This window comes from Notamacropus eugenii, chromosome 1 (genome assembly GCF_028372415.1).
Source record: "Notamacropus eugenii isolate mMacEug1 chromosome 1, mMacEug1.pri_v2, whole genome shotgun sequence".
In the NCBI taxonomy this organism is placed as follows: domain Eukaryota; kingdom Metazoa; phylum Chordata; class Mammalia; order Diprotodontia; family Macropodidae; genus Notamacropus; species Notamacropus eugenii.
The window spans coordinates 635,434,753-635,447,229 of NC_092872.1; the positions used below are offsets into that span (position 1 = coordinate 635,434,753).

Sequence of the window (12,477 nt, forward strand, 5' to 3'; positions counted from 1 at the left end):
GTCACTTAACTCTATTTGCCTCAGTTTCCTCCTCTGTAAAATGAGCTTGAGAAGAAAATGGCAAATCACTGCAGTATTTTTGCCCCCAAACCCCCCCTGAAATGGAATTATGAGTCAGATACAACTGAAAAGCAACTCAACAACAATAAAAGATTGTTTCCCTCTTTCTCCCATCCCTCACTTCCAGGAAGCAGAGGGGGAACAATATATTGGTAAATGTAAGTGTTGTAAAAAAAAGAAATGTAATAAAAATTATTTTTAGTTAATTTTTGTAGGAGTATGAAAAAAGATTAACCATTGTTCTAAAGTTTTTTGGAAAAAAAACACTTTAAACTATGCTTAAGTACGATTGTTCTAAGAATATATTACAGAACTTGTTCTAGAGATCATGCTACTAAAGGTGACTGTTACCTAGTTTAGAGAACTGTTAGCTAGGTGGTGTAGTGGATGGGTGATCAAATCTAATGTCAGGAAGACTTACTTTTGCCAGTTCACATCTGGCCTCAGACACTTGCTAGTAGATGTGTGACCCTGGGTAAGTTATTTAACTCTGTCTCAGTTTCCTCATCTGTAAAATAAGCTGGTGGAGAACATGGCAGACCACTCCAGTACCTTTGCCAAGAAAATCCCAGATGGGGTCAGGAAGAGTCAGACATAACTGAACAACAACTAAACCTAATTCAACAAATTGATATTCAGCATTTAAATTTTTCTTGAGGGATAGAACTATATTCATATTTTGTGGTGTTAGCTGCCTCTAGCATGTAGATATTCAAGTACCTGTTGGGTGAGTGAAACAATTAGTCTTTTTTGCTTACTGGGGAAAACTTTGCATTTTGAGAGATGCCCTCTGTATGTGCTTTTCTTTTAGAGATAGAACTTGAACCCTGGTCTCCTAGACCTAGGGCAGGGACCCTCTGTCCATCAAATCTGCCAATTTCTTATTTCCTGAGGTGTGTAATTTTCAGGTGTAGCTAACCTAGTATATAAGCTCACTCACTGTCTATAAGGTCAATCCCATAGGTTGAGGGAATGACACCATAGCTTGTAACAACCTGAGGCATGAGAGGTAGATACAGAATGCCTCTATAGGTTATTTCCCTTTGTACTTTTAAATAATATACTTGAAAATCAAAGAAATATTTAAAATAATTATTTTATATTTCCCTGAAAGGTTGAAATAACAAAGATGTAGAACTAAGGATAGGTGGTCAAATCAATGCAGCAACAGACTTACAGAATAGTATTTCAGAATAATATTACAGAATATTATTCAGACTTACTGAAGTAATTTTTTTTTCATTCTTAAACATTACTATTTTAAATGATGGGATAATCCTAATAAGACTGCCCCTTATAAGACTTTCTGTAATTAGTTGTTGGCGTCCCATAGAAATGAACTTAGGGCAAATAGATTTTTGTATTGTGGTAGAATTTTATTTAAATTAAGACATTGCTGGGAGTCTCATTTCAAATCATCACTATTTGGAAATTAACTATAGTTTCTGCCTTTGAGGTTTGGAAAGGAAGAGGTGTTGTGATACATGAACTGCATCTTGGTTTGTGTATTAGGTGGGTTCAGGCAATTAAGGTGTATTTGAGGAGGGTATGTGAAGTGAATTGAGGGGTAAATTTAAAAGTTTAGCTATAGCTAAATTTTCTTAAAATAGATCTCTTTAACATGATAAAGCATTATTTTGACTGAATGTTTACTATCACATACCCCACTTTAAGGATTAAAAAAACTTATCTGGGGACGTAGCCTTTGCATAACTTGAAATTTGAAACTTACTCAAAAAAAGAATAGGCATTTTAGGACAAAATATTTTACCATATAGGCATATCAAAGTGTCAAAAAAAAGAATAATCTTGGGAAGGTAAACCCATTTGTTGAAGATGACAAATATTCTTGTACATTTTCCCTCTACATCAAAGCCTACTTAATTAAGTTTACTGACTTAAATAAGGAATAGCTTATTAAATTTAATTTTTCTGCTTTTATACAATTGGAAGGGGTAGTAGCAAGGTTTTTATCATTTTATGCATACCTGAAACATACTTAGAACTGCTTCTTTCATTACTGGAAACTACAAAGATAAAGTCTCAGCTTTATTATTAGCTTTCTAACAAGTTAAACATTTCAGACAGAATGGTCTTTCTTTGGATCTTATGGTTTCTGAGAGATTGATTGCCACATTGTAACCACTGACTGTAGAAGACAAAGCTTAGCCTTCCCTTAAATCTTTTTTTTTTTTTTTTTTTTTTTTTTTAAGATGAGAGATTTTTACCTGAGTATGCATGGACAAGGGTTGATAGATATCCAGAGAGTCCATGAACTTGGATGGAATTACGTCTATACTCTAACGATTATGAATTGCAGGCAACAAAATAATTGTTTTGAGACAGGTACAAAGGTTCCCCAGGCTGCCAAAGGACTGTATGACACAATAAAAAAGTTAAAAGAACCCTTCTTTAGAGGGTCTTAGGTGATGTCTGTGTCATACTGCTACAAAATCCCTGGGCATGCACCAGCCTCTGTTATTCTTTGGCAGCTCAACATTTAATAGAAGGCGTAATATCAATGAGGGCATGGAATTACCTGTAAAGCCAAAAGTCATAATTTCACTGTTTCTTGCTTACCATCATAGTTACAGTGCTGTCATCAACTAACTGTCATTGCTGTATATATAGATGAAAAATTCTAGCAATAAGACAATATCTCTGATAGGAATAAAGCATTGATGCCTATCAAAATAATACATCATCAACCTCATAAGGACACTAGCCATCAATTAAACTGTTAATGTTAAAAGCAGAGTTGTTAAACACAGCAGGAAGGGGGCGTGAGTCACCAGCATTTATTAAGTGTGCTATGCCAGGGTAACCACTGAGAATACAAAAAAAAAAAGGTAAAAGACAGTCCTTATCCCCAAGGAGTTCACAGTTTAATGGGGGAGACAACATTGAAACAAGCCATATACAGGATAAACTGGGATAATCTCAAAGCGAAGACACTAAGATTAAGGAGGACTGGGGAAAGTTTCGTTTAGGTAGTGAAATTTTAACTGAGTCTTGAAGGAAGGAGAGTTTTCTAGGTATGGGGGTTGGTCAGTGAAGATGCCCTGCAAACTGGTGCAGGAAAAACTGGGGCAGACTTTCATTAACTAAACGATGATTGTACATTTCTGTTCTTCTCTTCCTTTTGCAACAACCAATCAAATTTTGCAAACATCAGAGAAGACTTCTAGTAATGTTAGTGATGGGAAAGGTGCCCTCCTTCCCTCTGTTCCAGAAAAAAGAAAAATCACAAACTTTTAGGAATGACTGTCCTAATGTAGCAGTTAATATTACAGTATGAACAATTTGAGGACCAAGTGATCACATTGCTAGAATAGAATATTCAAATGCCAAAGCTAAAACTTATTTTATGAATATTTTTATATGAAAAAATATAGTACATATAATACATAGGTAAAAAAAAGATATTTAGACCATTTCTTGGTCTGGACCACTTACTGCCTTGTTTATTCTAATATATTTCAGTCATTTACATTGTTTACCTTTTTAGTCTGTTTAAAATCTAGGTCAGAAAAGGAAATGGGGCATGGAAGACAATCAGTTCTCTTAATTTTTTTGTAAAAGTAAGCCAAACATGGAGGTTGTGACTACTACTTTCTAGTAAAGTGCATAGTTTTTGTAACAGTTGTTTTTTGTTACTAATAACTGGAAAAGCCTTTTCTCCTTGCGTCTGGATTTGGGGCTATTCATGCTATTCAAATTGTTAGCATAGTACAGCATAAAAAAAATACTGGATTTGGAATCAAGGAACTATTAGGTTCAGATCCTGGATCTATGACTTAGTACCAGTGTGAGTTTGGGCAAGTTTTTTTATTTCTCTTAGGCTATTTACCCATTTGTAAAATAAGGATGTTGGATTAGAGGACTCCCAAGATCTCTTTCAGATTTATATCTATGATTCAGTCAGTCAAAAAGTATTTATTAAGCATCCCCTATCTGCCAGGCACTGCTGAGCACTGAGGATACAAAGGAAGGAAAAAGACAGTCCCTATCCTCAAGGAGCTTACAGTCTAATGGAGGAGGCAGCATGCAAACAACTTTAACAAATGATATGCAGAATAAATTGGAGATCATCTCAAAGGGAAGGCATTCACATTAAGGATGATTGGGAAAGATTTATTTTAGAAAGTGGGGTTTTTGCTGTGATTTGGAAGCCAGAAGGTAGAGATGAGGAGAAAGAGGATCCCAGGTGAGGCCAGTGCACCACAGAATGGCTGAGTACAGGATAGGAATTAAAATACAGAAGCCTGGAAAGGTAGTCAGGGACCAGGTGATGAGAAGCTTTAAAAACCAGAGGATTTTGTATTAGATCCTGAAATTATAAGGGAGCTATTCAAATTTAGTGAATGAGAAAGAGGGTGAAATGGTTAAGACCTGCACTTTAGAAAGATAAATTTGACAGCTGAATGGAGGATGAACTAGGTTGATTTCCTCCTGGAGAGACTAGAGACAGAACAAGACAACCAGTAGCCTGTTCCAATGATCCATGCTTAATGTGGGGAGGACTTGCACCAATGTGGTAGCAGTGTCAGAAGAGGAGATCTTGTGTGAGATACATTTTGAAGGCAAAATGGACAAGACTTTGCAACAGAATGGATATGGAATTGAGAGTGAGGAGTCAAGGATGGCTTTTAACTTCTGTGAAGTTCCTTAAGATTAGAACTTTCCAGAAGTGAAATGGGCTACCAAGGCAGGGATCACCCTGACCTCCCTGACTGGAGACCTTTCAAGTAAGGAGAGATGGATGACTTACCTATGGCGCTTGTTATAGAAGAGATTCTTGTTCAGCTGTGAGTTGGAAATATCTGTGATTGTAATTGTGACCTGCCTCAGGTCATACAGCTGGTTGGTTCAATGAGTTTGTACTGGAATCCAGTGCTAATTTTCCCTAAAGTGCCATGCTCTTTCTCATATACCATGCTGGCGATATGATGTGCTCTTTATTATTTTAAAGGAGAAGTGTTTTAAAATAAGAATTGAAATTGGATGATCTTCCTGTATATAAATTGTTTGGATTAAGAATAAGAGGGGATAGTGCTTTTAAACAGCATAAAGGATTTAGTTGTCTTAGTAGAAAGCCACATGACCACCAAGATAAGATAAGCATCATTAAATCCTTCTGTGAAATCCTCTGGACTCCCACATACTGTTAATGAAGCACACTTTGTGTTATTATGGCAGGCATTGGCAAAAAAAAAGGTAACAACTATAAAATTTGTTTGTAAAACTTATTTAGACTTTTGTCAGAGTGGTATTATAGGAAAGCAGAGTTAAAGTATATGCTTGTGTCATAATTGGAAATAAAGTTACTAGACTACCAAAAAAAATAGTGATTTGCTCTATGATAAACTTAGTACAGTAAAACTGATTTTTTTAATCATCTGCCACCTTTCTTTTTTTCAGTTGATGCTGATGAAATTAAAAGGCTAGGAAAGAGATTTAAGAAGCTTGATTTGGACAATTCTGGTTCTTTGAGTGTGGAAGAGTTCATGTCTTTGCCTGAGTTGCAACAGAATCCATTAGTTCAGCGAGTAATAGATATATTTGACACAGATGGGAATGGAGAAGTAGACTTCAAAGGTAAGAAATTAGTCTTAACATAGAATCTTAATAGATAGATGTTACAGTTCTTGTTTTCACAAAGTTCTTAACATTTTAAAAGTCTTTTTGTTCTTATTAATCCATATGGCAACAATAGAGTTCCCATACATATCAGGATCAGAGAATATACTCATTTATGACAATTTATTAAAATAGAATATATCATTAAAGCATTAAGAGTTAAGAGATTTATTAGTACAAAATTAGTTCAAGGAAAATAAGAAAACTGATACTTGACTCTTCAAGATGCGTTAGTAAATTTTTTGATCAAGTTGTTTTCCTTGTGCTTAAAAAATAAGTTTCAACTTTGATTAACTTTAAAAGTGAATTTTGTAGCTTATGGAAAGATATGGTATAAAATTTTAAATGGATTGCAATTAGTAAGGTAAAGTATATGTACTACCTTAGCCAGGATTATTTTACCGTAACTAATATGGATTTTACAATGACAGTCTGCTATAGTGCTGCAATTGTTTTACGGATAGATATTATAAATTTAGTTCTGTTTTCTTATGAAAATTTGGACATTTTCATATCCTTTAATATTTACAGTTGTGATTGTTAAATTCATCCTCATTTTGTTGTTGGTTGTTAAAAAACTAGCTTTTTAATTGAGAAGCCACTTCTATATTAATTTGGGGTTTGATGCACACAGTGTCATCCCCAACAGGGCCCCATTATCTATAAGAAATCTCTCTACCATATAGTAGGAGCTGAATTGAATAGTTATCATTGTCTCTGTTGGGGTAGCTCTTGTTAGGCAAAGTGCTTACTATCATGGTCAGAGTGTCAGGCAGTGACCTTATTCAACCAATTAAGCTACAACCTTTTGAACATAACTCATTCCATTGATGTTACAGTGCACTTGTTTATGATGGCATTTTTAGATTTTTGAAAATGGGTGGAAATCTTTTTTTGTAAATGAATACGTGAAATAACCTTTATTTTTCAATGGGAAAACAACTCTGATTTATAAATGCTGTTTTTGTGCTTTCTGCATTTTAGAATTCATTGAAGGAGTTTCTCAGTTCAGCGTCAAAGGAGATAAAGAACAGAAATTAAGGTGTAAGTATCTTAATTTTTTGACACTGTAGTACCTGCTTTTAAAATGCATAATATGTATGTGGTACTTATTATATACTTTTAAACAAAGAAAGCTTCTTTGTCCAAGAATTTTGGTGTAGATGTTAATAGTCAAAATCCTAGTCAAGCATTTTTTGAGAGACCTGTACCTAACAATTTTTTAATCATAGGATTTAGCGCTGAAAGGGGCCTCAGAAGATCATGTTCCTCAGTTTACAAATAAGGAAATGGAGGCTGAAAGAGGTGAAGTAATTTGTCTAAAGTTGCCAGGTTGCCACTATTAAGGCTGAGACTTGAATTGAGTTCTAATGACTCTGGATCAAGTGGATTTCTTCCTTTTTACTATACCACTTTCTACTTATTTTGGTTTTTAGCTAGGTAGGGAGAAGTATTTCACTTTCCTAAAACTTAAACTCTCTCATCAAAATATTTTTCATAGTGTCAGTTCTAATACAGTACTTAATATTTTAACTACTTGGAATAATGCGTATTTCAGAATATTACAAATTGTTGATCCAGTTACAAGTTCTACTGTTACATGAACTTTTTTTCAAAAAGTCTTTAGCCTCAACTTTTATGAAATATATTACTGTCATATCCTGAGATAAAAGTTCCAAGTTTTTGCTGACGCATTGTGTCTAGTGAATATGGATAAATGTGTTTTTTTGATAGAAATACAATAAAACTTTCTAGTAGCATGTATAGAATAATTGAATGCACATGAGGCCTGAGAACTAAACCCATAAGTATTGGTAATTAAATTGCTTTCAAATTTCTTGTAAAATATTAGGGACTTCTAGAATTGTTTATGTAATATTAATGATACATCATTAATGATAGTGATAATATTAATGATATATAATATATTAATGATATTATTTATATAATAATAATGATGACATTAATGATATGTAATATTAGTGATGTGTGCATCATATTGACCTTTAACTATTCCTCACTTTTTTAAAAGTTGCTTTCCGAATCTATGACATGGATAAAGATGGCTATATTTCCAACGGGGAGCTCTTCCAGGTGCTGAAGATGATGGTGGGGAACAACCTGAAAGATACACAATTACAACAAATTGTAGACAAAACCATAATTAATGCAGATAAGGATGGAGATGGAAGAATATCCTTTGAAGAATTCTGTGCTGTATGTATTTACAGATTTTTCATTTAATTATAACTTATAAAAGCCAGTAGTTTGGGTGAAAATATTTTTAAAAACATCTTGCATCTAATTTGCTGTATTATATCATTTAGTTCTGCCTTGCCATTCTACATAGATAGCCTGTTTTTGTATCACAGTTTTTCAGTTGTCATATAAACAACGTTAAACTATTTTTAAATGAGCTGTGTCATATTAAAACCATAAAATTAAAATATTTTAGTAGTTGTGGGTAATTAATACTCATTGATGGTAACTTGACTAAATATTGGTAATATCGTATAAATTAATGGCACCACTAACCGAATTTTCATTGAGTAAATAAAACTTTTAACCATTAAGTTTGACTAGTCTAGTCTAGTTTAAATTCTATGTTGACATTTTATTCTGCATATTTCTTTTACATGTGATGCTGCTTATTGTTGTTAAACCCAAGAAAACCTGGTAAACCACTACAGTGTCTTTGTTTAACAGTTGATTTAATTGTGCAATCTGTGATGGTGGAAATAGTATTTTTTTGTTCTTAGTGGCTCCTGTGAGGCAGCCAGATGTAGTTGAAAGATTATTGGACTAGAGTCAGGAGATATCCAAGTCCCCCTTTTATCTCTTTATGTTGTTTATATATTTATGTACTGGTTATATGACCATGAGCAAGTTACTTAAACTGAGTTTAAGTTTCTTAATTTCTGAAACAGAAAAAAAGTAATAACTATTCTATTTGCCTCAGGGTTGTTATGAGTATCAAGTAAGATAACATTTGTATGTGTATTCTCGGAATCTAATTTAGAAGGACAGACTCACAAAATATATTTTCTAAGGGTTTATGAAGTGTTGGTGCATAAGGAATAGTCTAAGAATGAGGCATGAAAGGACTTGCCATACCTAGGAAAGAGCAGAGCCAGTCACTGGCTGCATAAGAGGCCATGGGAAGGGGAGAAGTATTTGGGGACAAGGCTCACAAGTCAGGCTGCTGCCAGTTCTTGAACACCACACATTGTCTTTCCACTCCCATCCCATTTCTCCTTTTCTCACTGCGATGGCAGAGAAAGCTTGCTTATATACGTGTTAATAAAGTCTCTGTGTATAAAGGATTGAAGGAAGATTCTGAAGAGAAAGCAGGCTCAAGGAACATGATTTGTTTTACCACCAGAGAAGGAATCTGTTGTTGAGGATGAAAAGTGGCACAAGACTTGAAGGATATGTGTGAGGCCAGTACCAGATACCAGCTGGAGAGTAAAGAGGGAAGGAAGAAGTTTCTTGAGCAGCTTTAGGGATTTATTTTCCTCTCATGTACTCTCAAAAGCAGCAGCAGTATAGGAAGAGCGGGAACTCTCAGGAATGTTGGCAGATTATAACCTTACCCAAGCTGGGGTGTCTTTTGTTTTGGTTTGTCAGGTAGCTAAATGTGTTCGAGTCAGGAACTGTGCCTGTGTTTGGGATGCAGATGATTTTACTTTTAGATAAAATATATCAAGATGTTCATTATAGTAGCTATTTTGTTAAATAATATAGTAGTAGCTATCTTATTAAGATAATGGCAGTAGTAGATATCTTATTAAGTAATAGCCATTTTATTAAATAATAGTTATAGCTATGATTTAAGTATTAGTAGTAATTTTGTTAAACAATACTGGTTTGTTAAATATTAGCAGCAGTTCTATTAAATAAGTTTTAAGTAATATTAATAGTAGCTATTCTGTCACATAACAGAATTTATACATATTTAAGTCCATAAGAAAATTACACAGTAATTTGCACTCATTTAGTAGCTGTTTTGTTAAATATATTAGCTGTCATTAAATGACAGTAGCAGTTTTATTAATAATGGTAGTGTTAACTATTCTATCACATAATAGAATTTAAGTCCATAAGAAAATGATACACAGTAATTTTCACTCATTTGTCATTTCATTTCTTAATAGGCTATTCTTCTAGAATAATCAGGGAAGCTGTATTGGATTTTCAGAACAACTTTTAAAACTGAATTTTACCATCCGATATTAAGTTCCCAGAGCACAAAGGAAAAGGCCTGTGAAGTTAGCTTTTCAAATATAACTCAGTGTCATTTTTATCCGGATTAAAAATTAATCATCTCTTGACTTGGGGAGGAAGAGAGAGAGAACCCATGAGAAATTGTAACTTGGGACAACTTTGTGAGAAGTTCCAGCTTCTGAAAGTAATAGATTTGAGGCAGCTGCTTGTTTGTTTGTATTGTAACTTTGGCAAGGTTATTATTGCATTAATAAAGAGAGATTTCTCAGCTTGTGTTAAGCTTCATTTGTTCCTGTCTGTTTCAGGTTGTAGGAGGCCTAGATATCCACAAAAAGATGGTGGTAGATGTGTGACTCTCTTTAGAGCACCGCCCAACACTTTTGCTTTCTTCTCCATCTCTGAAGATCTGCTCAAGACGTCCAGCAACGCTATCTGTGTATTTAAATGGAAGTATTTTTCTCTGTGAAGCCACATTTTCCAACATGAGCCTCATGAAGCCAACTAAGTGTTATTGAACTCTTATTCTCTCAATAACTCCGTGTAGCACTTTAAAGTCTGAAGGACAGCAAGATGGAAAAGAGCATCAGTGTGGTGGAGAAAGGGAAGGGTTGGCTTTTTAATTTATTTTTCTTCATCTTTTATAACAAGGAAATATCTATATATACATATGTAAATATTTATATATAGATATATGTAGCTTTCTATATGTAGTAGGTTGGCTTTAATTTAATATACTTGATTCAGAAGCAAAACTAGAATACAAAAGTGCCAAGCAGAACATAAACAGTTCGAAATATGGATATATACTTACTTTTATTTCACACAGTTTTATATATATAGTAGAAGTCTGTAAAATTTAAACTGGGTGTTAGGTCATCTGTTTTCCTTTTCCTGTGATATTCAGATGTCTCTTGACAGATTGATAAAGCATTGTTAACTTCCTGCTATTTACCTTAATTACTTTTTTGTAACACAGGAGTCTCTAATTTTATTTATACCTGTTAATATATATTACCAGGGACTGTGTCTCTTTGCTAAGCAGCTTTTACTGCACTTCTGACGAATGAAATAATGTAACTTCAATGCGAATGCCAAGAACTAGTCCTTGTGTTCACATAGTAACTGTGCAATGCTTGTGGCCACTTCATTCTGTTACTTAGTAACTGTGGAAACAGTTGCATTTATTAAAATATCCCTAAGCAATGTAAATTATCAGCTGTAATGGGTTATTTTATACATGACAGCTGGATTTGTCTCATTGCATTGCTTAAACATGAGAATTTGAGACTATCATGCAATTATCCAGAATTCTCACTTTTGATACATTGTGTAGTGAGATAAAATGTTTGTCGTTAAACTTAATGTTGGAATCATGTTTCCCTTCTGCACTAGAAGAATGCAGGTAATGTAACCTATTGTAGGTAGTCTAATTAACTAATATTTAATGCGTGTGTATATGTATTATGTACACATATATTTATACACGTATATTTCATACAAGGGGAAAATCTTGTTAACCTATGCCACAGAAAGAAGAAACTTTCCATTATCCAAATTTGTACTATATCTCTGTTACAGGTCTAGAGAGTTTTTGACATTTATTTCTAGATTTGCCCAAATCATGATTTGTAATGCTAACTTGCTATATTTGTGTGACATAAAAGTAGTGAATCATGTTCAACCAACTACCCTTCCCTTTCTGCAATGGTACTATTGGCTGGAAAAAAAAAATGTTATTAAACTTTTAGGGCAGTACAGTCTTTCCTAGTTTTTCTATTTAACTGGTTTTGTAATCAGCGATAGAAAAGTAAAGTTGTATGAACCTTCTTCAGTTGAGCACCTCTCTGCCATAGCTGTTCCTTCAACTGAGTGCTGCACATCATGGGCTCTGTCTGTGAGAGAGAAACCCAGGTGCTTGGTGTCCTTGCATGACATGGAGTTTTGCATGTAGATCGATTTGAAATGTACCTCTTGTTTACATAATTTGCATAATTTAAAAAAGATAATGTTGCCAAACTTTGGTAAATGTTAATGTTCAAACTGAAAATCTCCACTACATGTAACTTTCTTCCTCTGGATCAGTACGTGGCTTATAATCCCAGCCATTGGTTTGATCTGTTCCAGTGTCAACTGCCATGTGCTCTGCTTCAAGGGGAAACTAGTCTTTTGTGAATTTTTTGTACATAAGTATTTGTTACATATATTTTAGCAAATGCTTTCTATTTCTCTTGCTTGTGCATATCTTGGCTGGCGTTATAGAAAATAGTGCAAACATCATTTCCTTATTGGGGGATTTTTGTTTTGTTTTTCTAGTTTGTGTTGGGGGGAATGGTTTATGTTGAATGTTAGTTTTTCTTCTGCATGCTACATCATGTTGTGTGGGATCTTTAGGAACCTTCATACTATATGAATAAAAAAATAAAATATTTGAAACTTGCTACCATGTGTTCAAAGTGATCTGTTAAGTAATCCACAGCTAGGGAGCAGACATTAAATTCTAGCATCTTGATAAAAGGAAAAGTACTTCCTACTTTTGACATTCATCTACAGTTA

The 12,477-nt window shown here is 34.1% G+C and overlaps 1 protein-coding gene across 2 annotated transcripts in view; it reads left to right on the forward strand.

Annotated features, from left to right (window-relative positions):
* Positions 1-12,362, forward strand: part of PPP3R1 (protein phosphatase 3 regulatory subunit B, alpha) — a 112,943-nt gene extending 100,581 nt beyond the window's left edge. For both annotated transcript variants that reach the window (XM_072635377.1, XM_072635376.1), the window contains exons 3-6: positions 5,482-5,658; positions 6,685-6,744; positions 7,733-7,917; positions 10,230-12,362. In XM_072635377.1, the coding sequence (XP_072491478.1) occupies positions 5,482-5,658; positions 6,685-6,744; positions 7,733-7,917; positions 10,230-10,277 (470 nt within the window). In that variant the 3' untranslated portion in view covers positions 10,278-12,362. The remainder of the gene's footprint in view (positions 1-5,481; positions 5,659-6,684; positions 6,745-7,732; positions 7,918-10,229) is intronic.
* The last annotated feature ends 115 nt before the right edge of the window (positions 12,363-12,477 follow it).